We start from the raw sequence: 20,316 nt of genomic DNA on the forward strand, positions 1-20,316 counted from the left end.
CTGCCTCTCTTTCTTTCTTTGTTTCTTTCTTTTTGTCTCTTTCTCTCTCTCTCTCTCTCTCTCTCTCTCTCTCTCTCTCTCTCTCTCTCTCTCTCTCTCTCTCTCTCTCTCTCTCTGTCTCTCTCCCTCTCTCTCTTTCTCTCTGTCTCTCTCCCTCCCTCACTCTATCAACATTCAAAGCCTCCCCCCCTCCCCGTACCTCTCCTCCTCCTCCTCTGTTTCTGACCTCCTGTCTCTGTGACCTCCCCACAGTCTCGTCTGGGCAGCCAGAGCGACGCGGTGGCCATGCAGTCGGTACGCAACGTGAGAGGGAACAGCTTCTGCGTGGACTGTGATGCGCCCAGTGAGTACTGCCCTCCGAACCAGGCTCCACGCAATCCCCCGAAACACCTCAGGGATCAGCAACGCTCCGAGCGGTCGTCTCCAGCCTGCCTTTGTGGTGGCTCACTGGATAAGGGCGCGTGACACATCGACCGAGGCTTTACAGCAGCGGCATGGGTCTGAATCCAGCCTGGGACCTTTGCTGCATGTCTTCCCCTCTCTCTCCCTGTCTTGCCCCATTTCACTGAAAACTCTCCAATAAAGCATAAATGTGCTTCGAGATTGTTGTTGAACCTAAAACATTGCAGTACTATTTGTCTGAATTCATTCCCTCTCCCTTCTCTCCAGATCCAGACTGGGCCAGTCTCAACCTGGGGGCTCTGATCTGCATCGAGTGCTCGGGGATCCACAGGAACCTGGGCACCCACCTGTCCCGCGTGCGCTCCCTGGATCTGGACGACTGGCCCGTGGAGCTGAGCATGGTGATGGCGGCCATCGGGAACGCCATGGCCAACAGTGTGTGGGAGGGGGCTCTGGAGGGCTACAGCAAGCCTGGCTCCGACTGCAGCAGGTCTGTTCACACACACACACACACCTCTCTTGTGTCTGGGTCTGTCATTGTGGTATAGCATGGGCGTAGATTTGCGTATACGTCTGACAACATGTCAGTATAGATCTGACCTACATTTGAAAACAGGAAATCTCTTCCCCTTCGCTTTTTTTGCAAGAAAAATATTGATCGTCCACATCCTCAGTTTAAAACCTTCGCCCCTGCAATAGAGTTTGCAATTGTTTTGGTTTAGCCTCTTGTCCTTTGATGTATTTCTCTCTCTCTCTGTCTGTCTCTCACTTTGTTTCTATCATCTGTCTCGTCTTAAGACCCGTAATTCACAGCGTGTCAAGTGTGACATCATTTGGAGCCTGGGTGTTAAAGGCTCCACTCTGAGTAAACTGAGCCTGTCACTTGGGTTTATGAGTGTCACTCTGGTGCTGGGGACCAGGAAGCCCTTCACATGACAGCCCCACCGGCCTTACGTTCTACCCATGAACCAGAACGTTCTATTTCATCAACACATCACTGCTGAAATAGATGTCCAGTGCATTTGCAGGAAACACCTCCACAATGATTTGGAATCAGTCTGACAGTTCACATTGAACGAGGTTGTGGACCGAATGGTCTTTCAGACTGAGTTGTACTTCCTGACTCTGTACCTCCTCTCTGTATAAACCAGTAAGAACCCAGCCCAGAAAATGTTTCAGTTTTGGGTTGTCTATCTTTGGTTGACAGGTTAGGCCAAGCCAGCCCGCCTGTCTAATGGCCTGAGATGAGGACGTGGAGGTAATTAAGCAGCCCATTGTAGTGTTGGCCCCCCCCACCCCAGGGGCCTGGCCCCAGGGTTCCTTGCCTGCCCTGTCACATATCCATCACTGAGGGGGTGGGGAGGTTGGGGGGTGGGGGGTGGTGGTGGAGGGTGGTGTGCTCGCTGTGCCTGTCAGAGAAGACAGAGGACAGCACTGGTCAGGTCATCGTGTCAAAGACTCAAACACACCGCGCACACGCACTGTTTGAGGTTCTAAGTCCGCTTCGAACCGCCAGCGCTTCAGTGGAAACAGAGCCCCCTCCAGAGGGAACCCTTGGAAGGTGAGGTCAGATTGGGGTTCGAGATGTTTTGTAGGCCGCAGACACACTCGAGTCGATTGCGGACAGGACGGCGTCCTCTCTCTGTCTGTCGGGCTGGCCCACGGAGGGGCCGTCTGAGTTGAGCGATGGCCCACAGTTATGTATCGAATGGCCAAAGCGCCTCGACGTCGACTTGATGAAAGATTATCGATGTTGATTCCTCTCCCCTCCCCCCCCCCGTCAGTCCTCCCCGAGTCGCCTCGGGGCGGAATGTTTTTCATTGTCAGGAAAATTGGATCTCATCCGGGGGGGGGGGAGGGGGGAGGAGAGAGGGAGGTAATTTCTTCACCCCCCCCCCCATCAAACAAGCATTTCTCTACGTACACCCATTAACCAACCCTGGGAGGAAGAACCCTCCACTCGTTTATCTCTTGGTAATCAGTGATTACAATGTTTTCCTTCGTTTGCTCGTCGTCTCATCGCGGGCCTTGTTTCTGGGGAGTAAACAAACGTCTGTCTGGAACTTGCGTATGAAGTATGTTTCCCAGGTGGTATTCTGGAGACGTGAGGGAGGGACGCTGCCTCACCTTGTCTTACCAGGCCTGTCAGACGGGTCCCCCGCCCTCACCGCCCCCCCCACCCCCCCAGACAGGCCCCGTGTTTTAATTGTGTCACCGTGTTGACGCCGAGCATCTTTGCGATGGCGCCCAGGCAGACGAGCCGCCGCGTCCTCCGCCCGCTAAACATTAGTGACACCTAATCTAAACGATTCAGTAACTACCTGAAGATGGGGCCCCGCCGACTGATCGAATGTCTCCTGCTACACTAGTTTTTATACCCCATTTTTGGGGGTTCTTTTAGAAATTTTGTTTAAGATGCATTCATCCACAAGATTGGTTTAGCTTCTAGAATCCAGAATTCAGAATGGGGAGAATTCAACATGCTGGTTGTTGTGGTTGAGATTCACAGACGCTTCATAATAGATGTGGCATTGTCACTTTTGGTCAGGCTATCCCATATCTTTCCATATCTATTTTCAGGTGTATGTAGTCCTTTTATTATCTGCTGCACTTTTACTATATACACTACTATACGTCACTGTGGATAAAACCGTCTGCTGAATGGATGCATCGTATATTCTGCTTTAACAGCTTAATAATATCAAGCCAGAAGAGTTCAGATTGATTAATATCTTGGATTACAATGTATGTTTGAAATGATTCATGCGTTTGAATGCCAGTTAAGGAGTGGGTCCATCAATAGATCATGGTGACATAAATGACTCAGCTCACATAAGTGACTCAGCTCACATAAATCTCTGACAGCGATGCGTCCCAGCAATGTCTGCAGTCAGCGTATTGGTGGGGAGTTGTTCCTTTAATTAGCACCTGGCTGTCGTTGTGTTCTGCACGTCTTCTCTAATTGGCTGGCACGCTTGTGAGAGAAAATCGCGCAGACTGTTTCAACTGGTACAGGGTAAGGCACTGGCTCATATTAACCTCAGACCTCACTGAGTCTCTATCTCACACACACACACTTAGAACACACACACACACAGACCAAACCACACACGCGCACGCAGAGAGACAAAGACAGACAGGCGCACACGGGAAGAAAACACACACTTCCAAAACGCGCACATGCGCCCTCCCTCACGCACACTCCTTCTCATCTGGCGCGATGTCCCGGAGCGTGGACGGATGTGGACGGCTATCCCTCACCGACGCGGCCCTCTCACTGTCACCCTCTGTGGGCTTGCGGTGCCCCGGGCCGGGGCCAGGTAATAGCTCTGATGAGAGCCCTCCACTTTGTTTCAGAAATAATTTGCCACTCTCACCGCCTGCAGGGCCCGCGCGGTCATAAAAATGAATCACACCGCTAACCTCTCCAGACCCCGGCCTGCTCTTTAACTCCTAGCTCCCCGGAGAAGTCTGGGGGTGGCCGCCGCGCTCCTCAGCAGTGCTACGGCGGTGGTGTGTGTCGCTGGCAGGGAGCGGAGGGTTCTTGGCGGTGTAATGACTCTGGCGAGCTCACCCGCCCCCCCCCACCCGCGCTCGCTCGTCTCCGAAACCTCTGAGCTCGGAGACTCGCTGGCTACTAACAGGTTAGAGGGGGGAGGGGGGGGGGGGGGGGGGGGGGCGGGGAGAGCGAGAGCGCCAACTCTCCGAAGAGGCTTTAGAATAGCTGGCCTTGCCAGGAACCCTGGTGGAGGTGGGGGGTAATTAATTTAGACAAATGAACGGCTGGGACCCCCCTGTCCAGGACTCTCTCTCTTTCGCTCACTCTCCCTCTCTCGCACACTTTCTCTCTTTTCTAAATGAAACCCACAGGTCAGTAATTAGCCTCACCCGGGAAAGGGACGCGCCGCGGTCAATAATGATTCCCGTCACTGTGTGTCCGGGCCAGGTAGACAAGGCCACAGCCAGATTTAGGGAGCGTTCAATTCTGCTACATTACAGCTGCAATGAATTTCCCGGCTAACGACAACGTACCGTCGCGTCGCCAAATAGGAGATGCGTTCCGATGCAAAGTCAACTTTGCGTTGAAGGATTCGTCTGGAGCATGCGCCATCCTCCGCATGGGTGTGTGCGTGTGTGTGTGTGTGATATTGTCTGGTAGCTTTGTGGCAGAGGGAAGGGGCAGGAGGGGTTAACAGTGAGAGCGTTTAAGGGTGTTAGTCTTGCTGGCACAAAAACACAGGCACTCCATCATGGGGGCTCTGACAACCTCATTAATGTCACAATATATTCTAGTCATCTCGCTGCCCGGGGCTCGCAGATGCTCCTCTCATGGCCCCTCTTAAGAGAGGCCACTCCACAAAACAACCTTTTGATCCAGTAGGAACGATTAGGTCTGTCTAGACCCCGCTATGGGCATGGCTGCGAAAAAACACCACCGTTCGAGTCCATACCCCGAAATTCCGTTTCCTGGTTGAATTGCTGTGTTGTTGTAACCCCTAGCGCAGGATATGGGGTTTGAAACTGTTCCCTGTTGACCATAGGGAGCCTTATTTAGCACTTTAACAGTTGTCCTTTAATGTGTGGCTCGCTCATTGCTCGCCCCTAGCAACCTTTGAAGCTCTGGGGCCCAGTTTTCTCTCTCCCTGTGTGTGTGTGTTTTCTTCTTCTTTCCTCCTTCTCTCTTCCATTTTCCGTCCTCTTCTTTCGCTCCCAGCTTTTCAACGTGGAGAAGCGAAGCTGGCCGCATGGGAAGCAGTCCCGTACGAGCCCCCCCCCCCACCCCCCATGGAGAGGCCTGTTGAGATTGCCCCCCCCCTCCCCTCTCAGTGTATCTATTTGATGTCTCCACCGTGAATGTCGAGGAGCAGGGGAGGAGGAGGGGGGGGGGGGGGGGGGTTCGGTGGCCCTGATTGTTTAGGAGGGCCGGGCCTTGTCCCCGCTCTGAAAGACGGGGCGGCGAGGGATGGTGGGATGGACATCCTCCTCCTCACACAGGCCACTGAGGGCACTTCTCCATCGGAGAGGAGACGAGCGCACATTCCCCAGCCTCCCCTTTTCCTCCGCCACGCCACGCCCCCTCTGTCACACTCTCTCTCTGCCCCAATAAATCCCCATTTGCCTTTTGTCTTTCAGGCTTGACTAATTATCCTTGTTTGTTCCTCTTTGTGTGGATGCAGTCATGTGTTCTTGACTCTGTGGGCTGGGTTTAGGAGAATCATTCCGCCATTTGCCACTTAATTAAGTCAGGGTCAGAATCCATTTCTCAACTCGAGGCTTGGCGAGCCCGTGGAATTACAAGGAGGCTTTTGTTTCGGTATTTTCGGGAATTGATGCTGCCAGGATTAGAGGGGACAGCACTTAAAAGCAAATGTGAAGTCGTATTTTTCACTTATTTGTCACCTATCTCTCTCTTTATTGTCGACCTATCTATGCTCCCACTGACTTGGGAAGTTCATGCTGCAACCAACAACAGTGTTCATAGTTCACAGAGACAAAGGCCGAGCTTTCCATTGAGCCCTCTCTGTCCCCTGAGCAACGCAATCATTTTGAGCAAGCATGTGCGCAAGGCTGGGGAAGGCGGTGTGTGTGTGTATTTGTCTGCAAGCGCGATGGTCTTATTGTCTGTGCGTGTGTGTTTGTGTGTGTGTGTGTGAGAGAGGGTAAGCATCGGCTTGATTTCCTGAAGCTCCCCCTGCTGAGAAAGTTCACTCTCTATCTCCTCTCAGCCCCCCCCCTTCTTTCTCCCTGTGCTTTGACATGCTAAATCAGCTGATTTTATTTTCTTCCTCCTGTGGAGAGGAAGTGTCCCTTTCAAGGCTCTCAGTTTTCCCCCTGCCTGCCCAAAACCCTACCTCTGTTTGGATAGTTTTTTTTCTCTATTCCAAACAAAAGAAGGAGGCGGGATTACCATTTCACTTCCTTTCACACTCTACCTTTAAAGTGGCAGCAGTTGAGGAATTTGAGACACCACTGCCTAACCACTGCTCTTTTTTCTTCTTCAAAAACCTCTTTAAAGTTGTGTGGTTGATTTTGGAACTGAAGTACCGGGGTGCTGTGGGCTTCTTTTGAAGTATTTGGCCCCGGTCTTGTGGCGGGGGCTAACAAAGTGTCCTCCAGGCTCCTTCCTCAGACTTTGACGTCCTCTTAATGGCTCCCCTCAGCCTTTTTGCTTCCCGTCTTGGTGCTCACTTTCTGCCTCATTTACCTCATGTCAGTTCATTGCGTTCTTTGGTTACGGAACCCCATTCAGTAGTCACCTTCCTAAAGCCAACTTTGGACAATTACCCTCAGTGAATTTTAGGGACCAATTTCAAATATGAACAAATACTGATTCGTCGTTCATTTCAAAGCAGAGATGTGCTCACATTTTGCATAAGTCTGGGATTCCCACAAGTAGAACTTTCATGTTTTGTGAATCCAGGTTTTCTGGACAGTAGAAGGGAGGGGAGGAAGGAAGGCCATCAGCCTCCTACCCTGAGCTATCCACAAAGAGCTGGGGCACCATTGATCTCCTAACAGGCTTGTCCACACATAATGACAGACTAGAGTTTGATGAAGGGCTCACACCATAAAACTGCTGGCCACTGCAATTGCCTGTCATTAGGACTACATTGTTGCTCTTATAGCCCCTGCAGTCTGAAGAAAAGACTTATTTGAACTGTGTACAAAAGGGAAAGGTAACCTCTCTCAGATTTGAATATACACATTTCTATTCAACTGGTCCTCACTGGTGGTCATAAAGCTTTGAGCTAATCTGCAAACCTTTAAAAGGACGCCTGTGTAAAGGCTAATACTCGACAATTTAACCTGTCCCTGAAAATGTTCCGGTCTTTTAATTAGCGATGGACAGTAAGAGGTCGAGGTAACTGTTTTATCAGTAAGGCTAAGTGGCTTTATGAGCTTCTAATGGCTCTGTGCAGTTCATCAAACTCCTGGGCCGGTGCTGACAAGGTCTGGCCTCTCGCTGGACAGATAATTAACCCCTGTGACTGAGGCCGGTGATAGGGCTGTGCGTGTGCGCGCACGGGTGTGTAAGATGGATCCTGGCGAGGCGTGAGCCTGGCAGGTGACATATGAGTCTGGAATGTTCTCTGTCTGAAGAGGGCAGGCTACTACCCTCAGCCAGCTGCTATCATGAGGTCATAACGAGGAGTGTCAGGGCTGAGGCAACTGTTACTGGGTTGCTGTCATCACAGCTCCTGGGACAGAAGAGGAACACGCAGACAAAACACACCAATAAACAAATCGACGACGAGAACAGCGACCCCCCCAAAAAAAGAAGTCGGCAAATCTTTGTCCTATATTTTTTCCACACGCTCTGAACCGAGCCCTGTTTATTTTCAAGTTCTCTCAGCATAATTGAGTGATTGAATGAGGTGAAGTAGCGTGTTGGCTGTGCTTGTTGGTGGATGGTGTGAGTGGTGTAATGAGTGACGTTGGTGCCCAAGCCCATGGCAGGGTCTCTGGGGAGCCTTGTCACTCTAACCAGCGGAGCCGCCGGGCCCCTATCAGCGGCAGCCCTCTTCTCTCTGTCACTCACCCGCACACCCAAACAACGGCCCCTTTCTACTCCCCTTATCAAGCCGCCCACGGGGTCACAGGGTCAGCACCACACTGGGCATGCTCAACCATTCACGTATTGATTTAGAATATTTTCGAACCCCCTTCTTTTTTTTGTGGCGGACAGTTTGCGTGCGGGAAGAGAAAGAAACAAGAGGTCAAGATTGAGAGCGACAGATAGAATTCGGCCTGGCCGCGGAGCGAAGGCCTTCTATTCTCTGCCTCTGGCTGCAGTTGAAGGAGCCCCACATCAGCGCATCCCTCTCTGGCTGCCATTCAGCCCCATCGATCGGGCTCCGAGCCGGGCCACCCCTGGGGAGGCCTGGGCCCACCAAACACGGAGCCTCTTTTGTGGCAATCCGCCGGTTCAGACTGACGACTGACAGCACTGATAACAGCATGTCCCCTTCCCTCCTGTATTGTCCACCGCAGACATGCTCTGTTCACAATGTGTAACCTTTAGATAGCTGGCCAGACTTTAACCCTGCTGCCGCAGACTGTAATCAGCGGGAGGTGGGGTAATCGCTAGGAGAAGCATCTGGCTCTTCAGTGCTCCCTCATCTCAACAATGGCCTGACAATCAGGGACCTGGGGTCGCTCTCACTTCACCGCCAGAGAAAAATGGTGCTCATTCTCCAGTGCTTTTGGATCTGAAGAATAACTATTAAGACTAATGGGAGAAATCCCTCCACAGTATGCCGGTTAAATACGACCTATTATGTTAAAACGGGCCCAGTTTCTGCCCGGTGCAGCAAACGGCAACTCCGCTATCTGTCGGGGGCTCTCTCTCCCTAACCTGTCTCTGTTTTTCCCGCCTCCAGGGAGGAGAAGGAGCGCTGGATCCGGGCTAAGTATGAGCAGAAGCTGTTCCTGGTGGGGCTGCCCCAGTCCGACGTGCCCCTGGGCCAGCAGCTGCTCCGGGCCGTGGTGGAGGACGACCTGAGGCTGGTGGTGCTGCTCCTGGCCCACGGCACCAAGGAGGAGGTGAACGAGACGTACGGAGACGGCGACGGCCGCACCGCCCTGCACCTCTCCTGCTCCATGGCCAACGTGGTCATCACTCAGCTGCTCATCTGGGTGAGTCGGCGGGAGGGGTCGAGGGGAGATGAGGGTGCAAAGGTCAGCCGTTTGTCCCAGGATGGAACGGGGTGCCAGTTGATTTGGGATGGGGAGGGAGATGGAGGGTGGTTTTGGAAGGGATGGATGAGCTTGAATGGTGCTTTTTGAAACTTCTCGGTGTCTAAACACTGACTTGGAAGCTCTTTTCTTTCCAAAGTAACTATAATCTGTGTGTAAACACGTATGATGCCAGTCCACAACTTGGGTTTGAGAAACGCTGAACTAGACCTGAGTTTCACTGTTTTTCAAGTCTCCCCCCACCGCCCCCCTCACGGGCTTCTCTCCGCAGTACGGCGTGGAGGTCAAGAGCCGGGACGCTCGCGGCCAGACGCCGCTGTCCTACGCCCGGCGGGCAGGAAGCCAGGAGTGCTCGGACATCCTGCTCCAGCACGGCTGCCCCAACGACGCCAGCGGCCAGGCCAATGACGCCACGCCCAACATGAGCCGCCGGAACCCCAACGTCAACAACAATGCCCAGTGCGAGCTCAACCGCAGCGTCAGCATCATGTAGAGCCCGGAGGAGGAGCGGACAAGTGTCACTCACGCTCACACACACACACACATACACACACACACACTGTGTTCCATATACTGTGTCCCTCCTCCCCCTCCACCGTCTCATACTGTGTAAACTAGACTGTGTCAGTCAGAAGCCATGGACAAAATGCTTTTATTCGATGGCGAGTGTTGGGCGTCTGTTTTGATTTTGTTTTCGTTTGTTTGTGGAATTCTCATCACAGAGATGTGACACACGCAAATGATCGTGATCAGCTTGAAGCATTTTGTGATTAAGCATCAACCAAACAATTGTCGCGCAGCATCCCTACGAAAAGCATTTTTTTTATGCTTGAATGTTTATTTGATGTGTTCCTCTTTTGAAGCGAAACCATTTCTTTGTTTTTAGTTTAATGAGCACGTCCATTATTTCACACGTCCATGCTGTAGTGTTGAAGGACTTTCTTGTTTGGGAACTATCGGCTGAAGGGTACCACACATGCACGCACCATGAAACAAACGTTGAGTTTAAAAGAAATGTGTTTGATCCAGCAATTAGGGCTCAAACTCTTGACGTGCCATTTCTACCAAGAGGCACAGCAGGTCCAGAAGAAGATTCAAAATGATTGAAATATTTTGCTTCAGAGGGAAAACTGTTGAAATCATTTGACATAAAAGAGTTGATTGCACAATGCGTTGTGGGAGCAGAAAAAAAGTCATTTGTTCTTCCACCCTTATCGTGATCCTCAAATCCGCAAATCATCCATGATTATAAGGGAATAAAGAGGAATACTGTTTTATGACCATCAAGCCGAATGGTTTTGTAAAGATGCCTCTTCAATCAAAAATCATTCAAAGGGTTGATTGAAAGAGGGAAATTGTATCATTATGACATCTTTGTTGAAGTAATTTTCTGACTGGTTAAAGTGTTTTGATAATTGTTTGACACAGAAACCCTATCCCCGTTTTCCGACCACACACGTTATGGAATATCAAATCACCTCCTGTGGCCAAAGGTTCGAAATCGCTATAGACAACAGCTTCTCCTGCTGTTGCCGTGAAAAGTGTGGACACTGTTGGGAGAAAAGGTAAATGCCTACAGTGGTTTGGCCCGAAGATTACAAGCAAAAAGCTGTGCAGACCTGTAAAAAGTAGTTCTTCCTTCAGTTAGTGGATTTTTGGAAACGTTGCCCCTCGTTTTCTTAAAATGTGACTTAAACTAACCCTCTAGCCCCTCAACCGAATTCAGGGCACCTAACCAAGAATCTGTGTGTTGAGATTGAGCTCTGTTCTGAGAGAGCTGGGAGAAGTGTAGATGACTTGACACTCTGATTCATCATGTGTTTGTGTGTATATATCAGTACTTTGTCATTATAAACCAAGGCGAGGTAGTTGGATAACAGGAATATTGAAGTGGCACAAACATTTTCTTTATTTTCTTCTGCCATTTTGAGATCAAATGTCAAGTTTACAATGGCACTGTTTATGTTTACAGAGCAAAGCCTCCGCATATGAATTTGGTACATTGATCATCTACATGGTTTTGTTGAATCTTTCAGTGTTGCATTTTTTAGAAGCTCTACAAAATCGAGTTGTGGTCAGTTAGGTACAGTGTGTAATAAGACCAAGGGAATTTCTTTCCTTAGTCTCTCCGATTGGCCACACATTCAACCAAATCAAATTCAAACTGAAAAGTCAACTGAGTTTGTAGATAGCCTTAATTTACTCTGGTACAATATAGTTGTCCTTCTCTCCAGTGAGTATTAGGTACAGGTGGCTGTTGGACCAACATAATTCAATTAGTTTGCTAAAGCATTTCAAGGCATGTCTGTTGAGAAGTTCATATCGTAGTATGCAGTAGGACTACAACAAACTATGTCCGATTTCCCATATAAACTAATAGAAATGTAAGAAACTTGCTTGACTAGAACCCTTATGCAATGCAAGTTTTTCCCTCTCCAAAGACAGGATATACTGTAAGTGTAAATATTAGTTTAAGAAGCTCAAATTCGCAATAGCTGCAACCACGTACCACTGGGGCCATTTTTGTGGACCGACCGACAGAGCAAGCTGCAGAGCGGCTTGTCACAGCAAGCAAGATGTATTCCACCAGACATGCACCCAGACAAATACATTGAAATGGTTTTAGGTCTACAGTCACCATATTTGACTTGTTAACCCTTTTTTGATATGTTGTTTAAAAAGGTTTCGTCCTTGTTTTTAATCATATTTTAGGTACTTCTGTGTATCTACATTATGTGACCGTTTGAGGTACTTTGTGTATAATGATGTACATTTGACATATTTATAATGCAGTATGTAAATATTGTTTTTTGTTTGTTTAATTTTCCTATTGATTTTTTCTTTCTTTTACGTTCAGAACGTGAAACAAAGCAAAGCTAAAGAGTTACCCGTTGTGTGCTTGGACGCTTGGCTGACTGTTGACCTATTAATAAACACTCCAATAAAACCATGTAGCCTTTCCTGGATTTGGGGAATAACCGCGTGTGAAATGTCTTCATATTCACTCCTTGATATTCTATTTGCTACGATAGCTGAGATGACCTACTATTATGACGCTAGTATTCTTACTTTGAAAGCTCTTTCTAATATACATCTTTACTTTGATGTACACACCTCAGTCTAAAGGAGTCCCATTCTGTTCTACATGACTGCATCTGTGTCTTGTGTTGGGAGTGAGTGCCACGACCTGTCAAGGTAGGTCTGACCACAGGACTGACACATTTATCTGCCTCTGTCCCCGAGAGCCATGAAGGGCCATAAGCTGGTCCCTCTAACATGCGACCCCAGGTGTGTCACTGTGGAGAAGCATAGCCAGCCTGACCTGTTGGTTTGTGCAGTTGGGGGAGGGCGGGAGGGCGGGCCACCGCAGCGTGCGAGAGGGCAGGGCTCAGACACTTCCTCTGCCAGTGTTTGGGGTAAGGGGGGCTGCCCCCTTCGTTTCCTGCTGGCGAGGCCCCCCAAACAGGCTCTGAAAGAGGATTAAGATAAAGAGGCAGCCTCGGTGTCAGGCACCAGGAGCCGGCGGCGGGAAAGTGAAAGGTCTGGGTGTCGAGAAGCGTCAGCTTCACACTAATCCACTCTTTACTTCCAGCTAATCTCGTCTCAGCACACACACACACACACCCTCATCCTCCCAATGTTTTCTCTCTCATCACCTGCCTCTTTCTAATGTCTTGTCTTCCTCCTTCCTTGAGACACACCAACATTCACTTGTTACATGTTACTCGTCAGTGAATGAAGTTTTGCCCTCGACATGTCACTCTGTGATACCAGTGGGTTAAGCCATGCAGCTACAGTCAGCTCCTATGCTGAATGCTACTGATGGACCTCAGGATGTCACTACAGATCCACAGACAGGTTTTTCCATGGCAGATGACTGAAAAGAGAGGAAGACTTGCTACTGCTCAGTTGAGATAAATGACCTCCCTGATTGCAGAGGTGGACACCCTGATGCACGGGCCCACAAGCACCTGAAGTGTCAACATCTGCAAACCAGTACATCCATGTATGCAGACGTTTGCTTTTCCAGCAAGGGATTACCCTGTCACACTTATGCACGGTCACTCTAACACAACTACCGCCAAGGTATGCTCGCACGACGATTTGTCGAAAACCAAAGTGTCCGTGGTTACCTACGCTCTTTCTTCTAACGTCCTTATTGTCTTCAAGCCTTCACTTGTCCTCTTTCCCTCCCAGGGCCAAATGTTATGTCTTTTGGAGCCAGCCTTTTATTTTGACCTGCAATTATACAACAAGAATCTTATTTTCAGAGCTTCCTCCTGACAAGCCTTAAATGTCGATTCATCAATTTCCCCTCCATCATGTGTGAGCAGTGGCCGAGCAGGCGTTCGTGTTCCACCCGACTCCTACTGACCCTGCGCTGGATCCATGTCTCCACACTCATTTCCATATCCTTGAACCTCTCGCTAATCAGTGGATCTCGCAGCGCATCTTTCTCCTCTCTCCTCCCCTCCCTCCCTCTCTGTGTCTCTCGCGCCCTCGCACGCCTCGCTTGCTCCCCTCTCTCCCTCCCCTCTCTCAGCGCCCCTCTCGCTTTCCACCTCTCTATCTGCCACATCCTTTCCATCCTCCATCCTCTTGTCCCTGCCCTTTCCTTCTTCGCTTGTGTTGAAGCCCTCGTTTCGGTCTTTCTCTCTCCCCTGCTTTCTTCCTCTTCCTCTCTCTCTCACGCACTCTCTCTCTCTCTCTGTCTCACTCACTCTCTCCCTCACTCCCTCTTTCTCTCACACTCTCTCACCCTCACTTGGTCTCCCCCTTTTTCTCTCTCCCCCCCTCGGCTTGTGCGCTTTTCTCTGTTAATTTGCCTGAGAATGCATTAGCTGTAATGAAGGCTGAGGGCCGAGGGAATCCTCCAGGGTTCCATTAATCATCCCCCCTCAGACAGGCAACCTTGATTACAAGTGGCAAGAAATTCATTAGAGCCAGGCCTCTGACAACTCTTATCTCCGCCACTAGATCTGACTCATTAGGCAGCCAAATTAAAGCTATGATGGCCCTGATGAAACTCATCGCTTGTTTATCTTGTGCGATTTGATGCATCTGCCCATACATCACTGTAGCCTGAAAGTCCAGCAGACCCTCCCACGAAGTCAGACCTCCAGCCGGAGCACACGCGAGCTCTTCCCTGCCGAGGAGGAAGAGCTGGCATGCTGTGTAGAATGAGAGGAGGATTGATTCAGAACATGCCCCTTACGTGTCAATATAGGATTTAAGTACTACATTGATTTAATGGATAGCCTACAATGCTCCAAGACTGAGATTAGCAGAGAAATAACATGAATAATATGTAAGCACAACACAAGACTGTTTGTAACATGGCATCAGACAAATTCACAAAATAAGATCAACAAAACACATTACTGGTTCTGTTACTCTTAGTTGCATGTAATCTCACAAAGCCTGAAATAGCTATTATACTGAGGCAGTATGTCATGAACTTGACATCCAGTATTAGTCAGTTCAGGGACCACTGGCTCACAAGACCATCAATCCTTACCTCCCCATCTAAGTGTGACAATCTTGATGCATGAGGCAGACACTAATAGATAACTTCATATTGCACAGTTTTTATTGTTCTTTTTGTTATTATTATTAAACGAACTGAGGGTATTATCTTTTGGACTGAATGTTTACCTGATACTCTCTAAAACGTTGGAAAGAAATGTGATTCAGATTACATTGAGTGAGGTGATTTCAATAAAATATAGGCATTATTTTATTCATGTTATGGTGACAAAGATAAATTATGAGCAGTGACGATTGACGAACATCAATGAGGCCTGCCATGGCGGGCTTCTGAAAAGAGAAGAGCAGCTGAAGTTGTGTAGCGGTCAATTGTGTCCTCAATTATCTTCGGTAAGTACAAACCCGATAAAGAATTTAAGGGAGTCAAAAATGTATACTGAAAGATAAGGTTATGCTTTCATAGTGGCACATTTCTCTCCTGTCCTGCCTGTGGCCGAATTGACTCACATCAACAGGTGCCCCGTGTATTTCAAAGTGAAAACCACTAAGTAGACGCTTTACCTATGAACTCTGAATTGCTCAGAGTAATAGTGTGGTCAGTTTTCTTCATCCGAAGTGTTAAAGTTGTGGAGGTGATGAATGCGTTGCCGCGCTACATGAGCCCTATTTTGGCGACACATCCAAGAGATCTGTTCAACCCACATCCGGCTGAAGGGTCAGTTTTCAGAAAACTTGAAGTGCTCTGTATACATTTGGCAGTCACTGACGTGTTAGGAACCGTCCAAAAGCTACACATTATACCACATGAAATCACTAGAACGATTATAAACTGATGTTTTTTTTTAAGAATGTAAGACGATAAATGAAGGGGCTTCATTTCAATTTTAAAATCCAAGTTCAATTATCGGATGATGAGATGTTCAAGCACAGTGTTGGTGCGCCTACACCTGCGCTAACTCAATCCACTAAATCGCTTTGTACAATAAAATATATATTGCATAAACTACGATCTCAAAGAAAAAATTTGATCAGTATGCGCAAGAATTTTATTAGTTTAAATTGTAACAATTAAATTAGGGTGAACTGAAGTGAAAGCTCTATCACCATAAAATTGCCTCATGCCATTTTTTGCTTCCTCGTCCCAAATTTTGCAGGTGTTGCTAATTAGCTAGTTGATTGACTCAAGCGTTGCACTTAATAATTGTGCATATCCAAACAAGGATAATATTTAGGTCGACCTATAAATTGTCGCCCTGTGCAAAGGTTTTAATTAACTGCCACCGTACTGGTAGCATACCCTAACTACCAATTTCTGTATTCATCTCAGGTATGAAATGTAGCATATAAACGGAAATCTACCCAGACACCGACATCAAAAAGTTTAACTTTTTTATAAAGCCTATTTTTTTGCGTGATCATGCTGCACGTAAAACACCTCCACACGCACGCACACACACACACACACACACACACAGTGTAGCTCCCTAGTCTCTTTTCTTAACAGTGATTGATTGTGAAGTTCATTACAATGTGTTGGATATGACCATTCTAATGGGGATCCATCACTCCACCTTGAGACAACATGGCCTCCTAAAGAGAGATAAATGACTGCTGCTGCGATTAACAAAAAAAGTGTTCCTCTCGCCTTTTCTTTCTCGAATGATTTGTGAAAATCTTCATTTGTATCATGAAGAACAAAGAGCTGCTGGACAGGCATAAGTGCAATGTTTTTTATGCCTATTCAAAATGATCAATTCACTTGAATGTCTTCCCAATCCATAGTGAGGAGAGAAGTAGGCCACGCTATCTTAGGCCCTATATGCGAGTTTATTCACCCATGATGATAATCATTGATTTACTTTATTTTCTATGAATAAACTCTAAAATCTTATTCTAAAAATACAATTTAAATGTTTAAGACATAGCTTGAAATTAGACATCTCATTTAATTTAAAACATCTCGTCAAATTTCAAACCAAATTAAGGCAAAATTGTCTCTCTACTGATTGTGAATAAGGCCTATTTCACGGTATTGTGGCTTATGACAATACAATGTTTTATTATTATAGTGTTTCATATTGTGATTGGTGATGTTATTGCTCCTATTATAATTGTTATTTATACAATGGTATAGCGTTGTTATTCATAATAAGTATTGTTATTAGCATTGTATAAACCCTTATTGGCCTATATTACTGTTTTTTGTTTAGTTATGTTTTGTTTAGTTGTTTGTTTTTTGTTAACCGAAATAAAATAAATACAGTGACAACAACAAATACATATTCGGAAAGGTGAACTACCTTAGCAATAAGTGTGCTTACAGATGTATATTTTCGATATAAAATGAATTTATTACGTCAATATACTTTACAGTGTTACCTTGTTCGGTTACTTATTTCCTTCATATTTTTTTCCACGAACAGCTGGCGAGTGGGCTACAGTTCCTACAGTTTCCTATCAAAATTAACTGTGTAAGGTACATGCAAAATTTGACCAACAAAACGTACCAAATACAAGTGAGAATAGCTTTACTGAGTGAGTAAAGCACATGCAATAAGTAACAGAACATTTAGGCCCTACATATAAATACTTTAAAAAAGAATTTTTACAATCTTATTTTATAGTGCCCATGAGTGTCACTTGACACATGATCATATATACAGATTTACAAAACAATAAATAAAACCCAAGCTTGGGTTATATGACAAATTGATTCCTCTGCCAGTAAAGTTGGTCCTCAATATCGAGTTTATAGAACATTTGGTGATGCAAAAGTGTAACTTGACACAGACCAAATTAATCCTTTTTTGTGCTTCATGCATTCAACAAACCGGCTGGGAACTTGACTAAACCAAATGTAATTTTCCCCTTCAGGCTATCAGAATAGTTCATGGCCTGCTCCCTTGCTCTATTTGTTGATGTTGACTCCTCACGGCAAACCTGTTGACGTGCACTGGAATGGGTACAACAATTTTGGGATTTCTCACAGGTTCTCCCGACCTGTTGTTTACGTTTCCGGCTTTGATCCTTTTCCACTTCGCCCTACGGTTCTGAAACCAAATCTTGACCTGAACCTCGCTCAGTTTAAGTGCATGGGCGATTTGAGAACGTTCAGTGAGTGAAAGGTATTTTTTACAATGAAATTCCTTCTCAAGTTCAAGTAACTGTTCGCTTGTAAAAGCTGTTCGTCTCCTTCGACTCTTTCCCGCCGAGTTTCCAGGTGGTAGGGGCTCCTGTGACCCAGGTTTGAGTTTGTTCTTCTGGGATAAAGAACCGCAGTTGTTCCCGTCTGAAAAACTCTCGTTTTCGCTGTCGGCGGAGCTGTCCTCTCGATCACTCAACACTGTATCTGCTGATTTCATGTCCAGTTTCTCATCGTCTGAGCTGTACAACTTAGTTTCACCTGTAAAATGAAAAAAACTTAGTTATGGACACAGAAGTGAACTACTAGCCTAATCAGTTTTTATGTAATATGTTTAAAAAATAAGAGGTTCTGGTCCTGTGGTTTCATTCCATTTGTCAATCCCTGAACTAAACAGGCCTAAATTAGTTTGGAGTCTGTTATTATGGTATATGAAACTGAAAGATCTATCGAATGACGTCCAATACTTTTATTTTCTAATGACTTACATTAATTAAACACATGAAGCACATTTAAAACTGACATTACATTTAAGAGCTATATGATCCATGTCATAATCCAACAATTAAGTCTGTGAAACACAGTAAACTTGAAAAAATATAAGTCAGGCACAATACAAATGTATTACATTCATGTTATTCTACTGGTGGGCAACATGTCTCCTCAAAGTGCATATAACGATGCCGTACAGAGAAGAAAAAGCTTACCTGAAATAGTTTGAAAAGTTTCAGAGAAATTGAGTAGGTCTGAGCCCTTCTCTCTCGCATGTAGCTCCTCTGAGTGGGGGCTTTCTTGCCTCCTTGTTCCTGGATCAGCACTTAATCGAGGTCCGGGAAGCTCTTGGGGTGGATAGAAACTGTCTGGCGGATCCGAAAAACTTGGCAGTGTTGTCGTGAGTGCAACCATAGATGGCATCCCCTGCCCCAAGCTCGCACAGAAAGTGTTGGTAAGTCGTCCAGCGAAAGATGCCAACGGAGCTAGAGGAGGTATGCCAGATGGTAAAGGTGCATGAGATAATGCTTGCGGAATCATTAAGGGTCTGTATGGCATGAACATGGGATACCCCGTATAGAGCAGGTGTCCCGGCCGAGGTTGAGGAGTTCCTATTAATGAATCGATAGAAAACGCCGTCCCTTGGCCGCCTGGTCTCTGCATTTTTATGCAATTATAGTCTTTTACGTCGAAAATAGTCTGGCGTCCTTGTCCTCAATAAATTACGTCGACAAATCGAGTCAAGTTGTACGTCCTCTGTGGTATTATCCTATGCACTGGGCAGCTAGTCCGAAAGCTCCTCAGCTTACTGCGAGTTGACGCTGTCTTGTTTGGTGCCCACTCCCTCTCCCTATTTGTCACACACTGAGACATAAACACACACGCTCTCCCTTCTACCTCTCCCTACTTTCCTCCCTCATACTCTACCGCCCCCCCCCCCCCCCCGTTCTCTGTGTCTGTGTCTGTGTGTGTGTGTGTGTGTGTGAGAGAGAGAGAGAGAGAGAGAGAGAGCTTGTCGTCTGCAATACAAATGGAATGAAAGGGGGTGTTTCCCTGGGGACTCATCCATCTTCCTCAAATTACGCTTCATTTCCTTATTCAGCTTCTGACTTTTTGGCCGCCTTGAGAGGCGGTAGTTTCCCAGTGGATACCAAATAGATGGGTTGCACCCCCAGCCCTCCACCCCTTTTGGCCAGTCCACATGACTAAAAGCGGTGTGAGAGACTGCCTCAACCCTTCCCCTTCTATAATCGTTGACCACACCAACCCAATCAGCTATTATTAATTTTGATTGATGATAAGTAATTACTTTGGATTCAAGGGACGACATAAAACAACGATGCTTTTGTGGAAATGTTGGGACGGATGGCATCAGAGTCGGGAGGGAGGAGAGGCAGATGTTTCTCCTCTCCTTAGAGAGAAAAGCTTTTCAACTCCCCTGGGTTAAAACAATGAATTTGGCCTTCGAAAAGTGCGGCAACAATTATTCCCTGGAGAGAGATTTTCTGGCAAAATTAGATTAGGATAATGGGCATTTATGTGAGGTCAACGGCTAACCGAAGCTGGGCAGCTTTGAATAGTCAGTTTGAGTGACTTTCAACTTTATTGGATTCAACGTAAAAACTAAAGCATTTAGCCTACAAACCCGGCTTTGCTAGAAAGGCCCCTTTAAAAAACAAATCTTATTTAGAATTGCACATTGCTCCGATGTGTTTCATTTTTGGAGTCCACAAAACAACGAATAGAAAACACTTTTCTCATTTCTTTAGGTGTTGATTTAATCGGAGACCATTTTACCGTTTAAATGCCAATCCGTGCTGATGATGATTAGCCTCTATTGAGTCCTGGGGGCGCGGACACTCCAACTGGCCGTCTGATTGCATGAAGACATGAACATATCACCACCGACTCTGATTAGCAATGGAGGACCGGGCGATGCTAATTATTCGTATAATTGCAAATGACTCCATTCAGCAGCACCCCTCTTTGATCTATTGAAACCAGATAGCTTTCCTCTCCCGCTCTCCTCTCCCCCATCTTTTCGAGTGGACTTTATCTCTAAATGGAGGCTAGTCTACAATAAGAATCCCCCACAT

The 20,316-nt window shown here is 47.0% G+C and overlaps 2 protein-coding genes across 5 annotated transcripts in view; one reads left to right on the plus strand and one right to left on the minus strand.

The window, feature by feature from the left end:
- Positions 1–12,077, plus strand: part of agap3 (ArfGAP with GTPase domain, ankyrin repeat and PH domain 3) — a 103,599-nt gene extending 91,522 nt beyond the window's left edge. For all 4 annotated transcript variants that reach the window (XM_047027604.1, XM_047027605.1, XM_047027606.1 and 1 more), the window contains 4 exons: positions 253–343; positions 670–892; positions 8,784–9,039; positions 9,371–12,077. In XM_047027604.1, the coding sequence (XP_046883560.1) occupies positions 253–343; positions 670–892; positions 8,784–9,039; positions 9,371–9,592 (792 nt within the window). In that variant the 3' untranslated portion in view covers positions 9,593–12,077. The remainder of the gene's footprint in view (positions 1–252; positions 344–669; positions 893–8,783; positions 9,040–9,370) is intronic.
- Positions 12,078–16,998: 4,921 nt separating this feature from the next.
- gbx1 (gastrulation brain homeobox 1) lies at positions 16,999–19,135 on the minus strand. The gene is made up of 2 exons (XM_047028081.1): positions 18,436–19,135; positions 16,999–17,989 (listed from the first exon to the last, which is right to left on the minus strand). The coding sequence occupies exons 1-2, from the start codon at positions 18,881–18,883 to the stop codon at positions 17,475–17,477; spliced, it is 963 nt and encodes a 320-aa protein (XP_046884037.1). The 5' UTR covers positions 18,884–19,135; the 3' UTR covers positions 16,999–17,474.
- Between the last annotated feature and the right edge of the window lie 1,181 nt (positions 19,136–20,316).

This window comes from Hypomesus transpacificus, chromosome 10, assembly GCF_021917145.1.
Source record: "Hypomesus transpacificus isolate Combined female chromosome 10, fHypTra1, whole genome shotgun sequence".
Taxonomy (NCBI): domain Eukaryota; kingdom Metazoa; phylum Chordata; class Actinopteri; order Osmeriformes; family Osmeridae; genus Hypomesus; species Hypomesus transpacificus.

Coding starts and splice junctions, on each gene's coding strand:
- gbx1 (XM_047028081.1), bottom strand. CDS start 18,883: ATGCAGAGACCAGGCGGCCAAGGGACGGCGTTTTCTATCGATTCATTA. Junction 17,990..18,435: donor AACTTTTCAAACTATTTCAG/GTAAGCTTTTTC, acceptor TTCATTTTACAG/GTGAAACTAAGTTGTACAGC.